This window comes from Camellia sinensis, chromosome 10 (genome assembly GCF_055761805.1).
Source record: "Camellia sinensis isolate YWXY chromosome 10, ASM5576180v1, whole genome shotgun sequence".
NCBI lineage: Eukaryota > Viridiplantae > Streptophyta > Magnoliopsida > Ericales > Theaceae > Camellia > Camellia sinensis.
This window is the reverse complement of record NC_138970.1, coordinates 127,101,481-127,106,561: the sequence shown is the minus strand read 5'-3', so window position 1 is coordinate 127,106,561 and position 5,081 is coordinate 127,101,481. Positions and strand designations below refer to the sequence as shown.

The 5,081-nt window shown below is 32.1% G+C and overlaps 1 protein-coding gene across 1 annotated transcript; it reads right to left on the bottom strand.

Moving 5' to 3' along the window:
- On the bottom strand, positions 1 to 654 carry LOC145800682 (uncharacterized). The gene is made up of 2 exons (XM_082890410.1): positions 646 to 654; positions 1 to 522 (listed from the first exon to the last, which is right to left on the bottom strand). Exons 1-2 carry the CDS (start codon positions 652 to 654, stop codon positions 1 to 3), a joined length of 531 nt encoding a protein of 176 aa, XP_082746536.1.
- Between the last annotated feature and the right edge of the window lie 4,427 nt (positions 655 to 5,081).

Below are 5,081 nucleotides of genomic sequence, written 5' to 3'. Positions count from 1 at the left end.
TTACATCTGTGATCTCCCAGCTTTCTCAATAACATTATTCCTATGACGTACTTTGTAAATGGTTTTCATAGTGGTTACATTCAAAGCATCCTTTTGTTTTAAGGTAACCAAAATCTCTTTTGGTCTGACCATGCTTATGGACATATCCACTGATAGTGATGTTTCCTCCTCAGATAATCTCCTTGCAAATGAATGTTCTTCAAAATGTTTAGTAGGAGCATGGTTATGCATTCCACATGCTACATCTGGCATCCAATCATCATCTACCATCAACTTACGAGCCCTCAACTCAAAGGGACACCCGTATTTCTTTGTACCCGTTAACTTCACAATTTTTTTTTTTGAATCGTCTCCTTTTAATTTCTTATGAGCTCTGTATTGACCACTTCTCTCACAGGCAAAATATATCCATGGTGTCCTATGACCACCACCACAGTCCGATGTCTTGATGACAATCACAAAACCATTTTTCCTTCCAATGTTTCGTACCCAACTGAGCAATTCTTCTTTGCTCTTGAAAATCTATATGTCAAATTCGCCGAAGTCATTAAACATGCAAAAAAGAAAAAAGAAAAAATACTAATTTTTGACATGAGACTACCTCTTTAGTAATAAATTGACTTGTGTAGTCAACAAGACACTCACATCCAACATTATTGCATTCCATGGATGCACAGTTCTGGAAAAACCAAAAAAAAAATTGTTAGAAGTGTTTGGAAATACATAGCCAAGCTAAATTCAAAAGTTCGACCGTTGAAAACCGAACAAATGCTATAAGTTCAAAACTTATTAACCGAACATGTGGACTATGTTCGACACTAGAAAATCGAACAATTAGAACTTGTTCGGTTGTAGATAGTCAAACATGAATACATTGTTCGAATCTGGGTATCCGAAAAAATATAAACGGTTTACAACTCAACAAGTACACGAAAACGGGAAAAAAATATGAAAAACTAAGGTTGCGTTTGGTAGAGCGTTCTAAATATGATTTGAGAGTAAGAGTTGTATTTTGAGTTTGTGAGTTTTGGAATTATGATTTGAGTGCAGAAAATTTGTTTGGTGAAAGAGTTTTGAAAGAATTTTGAATTGAGTAGGGAATTTTTTATATGACATATGATATTTGATACAAAAACTTACAACTCATAACCAAAAACACAACTAAAAATTCTATTAAAGCTCATAATTTTTTTTTTAAAAATTCGAAAAATATTTTTTTTGAATATATAAAAATTAACATGTCAATTGCACACACACACACACACACACAAAAAAAAAAATTACACTGTTCCGATCATCCGGCCAGTCAACCGACTGGACGACCGATGGGACGACTGGTTACCCAAATTTTCCCGCCTTCGACTGAGTTTTCAAAAGTGAGCGTGGAATTAAATTTTGAAACGCGTAAACAAACATAATGTGAGAAATAAGCCCTGGAACTAACGTTCCAGAGCTGTACCAAACACAGCCTAACCTTTTCCTTGCTCCATTATTCCAAACCAATATTGCCAAATGCATCCATCATTCAAGTCAAAATTTTGAATAATACGTATATTTTTTATTGTTTCTTTAAGGGTTTTTGGTTTTTGTTGCAGGATTTTTGAGTTCTTGAGAGAAAAGATGCGTAAGTAACATTTGAGAAGAGAGGTATGTATTGTATTCATTATTGTCCTTTATGGTAATTTTATGTACGGTGTGTATCATAGCCCTTTGTCCTTTGTGGTCATTTTACATTTGGTTAATATTGTAATAAAAAATAAACTAATTAATGGTATGCCTTGAGATGAAAGGTGGTGTCTAAATAGAGGCACTCCAGAAGGGCATAAACGGAAACCAAATTAGTAGCTAGGTTTGTTTGATGGGAAAATAACAATTAAGTGTGTATTTTAAAAGTTAATTTTAAATTAGTGATAAAACTTATAAATATTATGATTATAATTTTTTTTTTTCTAAATTTATAACAATTTTGTGAAACTACAACTGTGTTGTAATTTCCTTTTGTTTGATTGGTATGGTTTTATAGCATTTATATTTTATTATTATTATTTAGGGTAAATTATGCAAATAGTCCCTATAGTTTACACGATGTGTCAATTTGGTCCCTGTAGTTTCAATTTGCTCGATTTTTCCCCTTAATTTAACGGATTGTATTATTTTGTCCAATAAATAACAGTTGTTAAGTTAATTTAACAAAAGGTCAAACAGTGTGTCAATTTGGTCTCTGTACTTTACACGATGTGTCAATTTGGTCCCTGTAGCTTCAATTTTCTCGATTTTGACAGGGACTAAATTGACATATTGTGGAAAATACAAGGACCAAATTGACACCAAATTGACACATTGTTTGACTTTCCGTTAAATTAACTTAACAACCATTATTTATTGGACTAAAATGACACAATCCGCTAAATTAAGGGGCAAAATCGAGCAAATTGAAACTATAGAGACCAAATTGACACATTGTATAAACTACAGGGACTATTTGCATAATTTTCCCTATTATTTATTTACTAAAAATATTAAATGTAATTATATTTATATTTAAAAAATAAAAATAAAAATAAATATAAAAATAAAAACTTGTTTGATGCCCACATTTATTTTAAAAATGAGCAATGCTATACAAATAAATTTTTGGTATAAATTGATATGACACTAATCACATTAATAAACTAGATTCCATTTGACATTTCAAAACTTTATGATCTCATAACACAGGAATTTGTAAGAAAAATTTGTCTATATTGTAATATTTTTAAAAATTTGTTGTAAAAGAGAGAGAGAGTGAGAGAGAGAATGAGTGGTTGAAAGTGATTGCTAAAGGTAGTTACTGATGGTTGAAAGTGATTTTGAACATTAGAGGGAGGTTAGAGGTGATTTTGTAGAGGGAGGTTGTTGTCGGCAGGCAAAGTTGATTGTGCTATATATATTACAACACAAGGACAAGTTTCCTCCGGTTCACTAATTGGACTAAAGGGTTCAGTTTAGTAATTTTTAAACCCATTTTAGGTTCAACTCAGTGATCCAAATCATTCAAACTTTAGTGTCTTTTGACTAAATCGATAACCATATGTTTATGGTATCACGACAACAAATATCACTTTTGTCAACTAAAGTTTTGGTTGCCAAAAGTCATATTTTAGTCAGGGAAGGTTTTTAGCGACTAAAAGTTTGGTTGCCAGGTTAGTCGGTGAACAATTGTCGGGAAAGGTTAAGTTTAGTTGCCAAAAGTATTAAGTTGCCGACCATTTTGTTAGTCGCCAAAAGCATTAAAGTAAAATTACATATAACATTTTCATCGACTAAAATTTGTTGTCGCTAAAACTTGAGAATTATTTTTAATGACTAAAATTTTAGTCGCCAAATAATTTTTTTATTTCATGTTATTGTTTTTTCCAACTAAATATTTTAGTCGCCTTTGATTTTTTTCGTTGCTAAACTTTTAGTTCCGAAAGTCGATTTGTTTTTGCCTACTAAACCTTTAGTCGCCAAAAATGTTTTGTTGTTCAGGTTATTTTTGTTTAGCTACTAAATAATTTTGTTACCTAATCTTTGATTTTTTCGGCTACTAAACTTTTAGTAGCCTAAAATCTGACATGGTTTTGCCTACTAAATCTTTAGTAGCCAAAATGTTTTGTTTGTTTGTTTGCAATTTTGTAACTACTAAACATTTAAGTTGCCTAAAGTGTGATTTGTTTTTTGGCTACTAAACTTTTACTCACCAAAAAAAAAAAAAAGAAAAAAAAAATTTGGCTACTAACTATTTAGTCACCAAATTATATACTTCCTTTTGGCCTACGAATTGTCTAGTCGCCAAAAACATAATTTTATATTTTTGTTTCTCCAAATTCTATTTTGTTTACAACTTGAATGTCTTCCGTGCAACCTGTACTACGTATATGAACAAAGCAGTACATATATTATCAATCATTCCACAATAGATCTGCATCCATTTCACTTACAGCCATTCAAAAATGTATAATTTCAAATGTAAAATTCCATACAAACCATAGTCCAACTTGTATTATATAGTCCAAACTAAAATAATAATTTCATACAAAACATAACAATTCAGTTACAAAAATCAAGCCCTCTGTGTACAAAAAATATATGTACTACCATGCAAAATGACCATTTCTCGTGGTACAGATTACGAAAAAGAAATCTACATACCACAACAATAATTATCAAGTCTATGCCAAAAAATATCTACACGAATCCACACAAATGCAGAGGACGACATAATTATTAGGATTATACAAAAGTCGAAATTGTCCGCCATACAAAAAAAATGAATATCCACAAGTCCACACCAAAAACCATCTACAAAAAAAATTGCACACATTAGTATACTAAAATGCATGCTTCAATGTAGCTACCTATTCATGTTTTTGAAAACTAATAGTAATGCATTACTGATAGCCGTTTGGTGATTGTAACGCCCTCAAAATAAACCCATAATATCATACATTCAAAATACTGAAAGGAGATATTATATTACAAATATCAGAGTATTCTTACAAAAAGTATTACATGTTGACATCAAAAGTAAATGCCCTATGGGCTTACAACTTTCCAAGCCAACACTTGGTTACAACAAGACAGTACTAACTCTACACAAAATAAGCCCTCGGCTTGATATACATGTAATACAACTAAAAACACAAAACAGTTCAACAGTCTCAAGCCTCCCAAGCTACGTCCTTGGAGGTGGCATGCTACCTGTACCTGAAAATGATGTCCCATATAGGGTGAGCCAATGCCCAATAGAGATATGCTAAACATAACATGAGCAATAACTAAAACATTAACATTTGATAAATGTTTAGCTTGACAAAACTCAACTTATAAACATGGCTCAGAACCTGGCCAAAGAACTGAAATAAGACTACATCTCTACCAACAAGAGTACAAACTGCCATTTTACGAAAATTGCGTCCGCGGGATTCGACACCCATGTATTTTCATTCTCTTATGGCCATTTTACGGATATTTCATCCGTGGGACTCGGCACCCATGTATAGATATATTCGGATTGCCATTTTAAGGATATTGCGCCCGCGGGATTCGGCACCCATGTA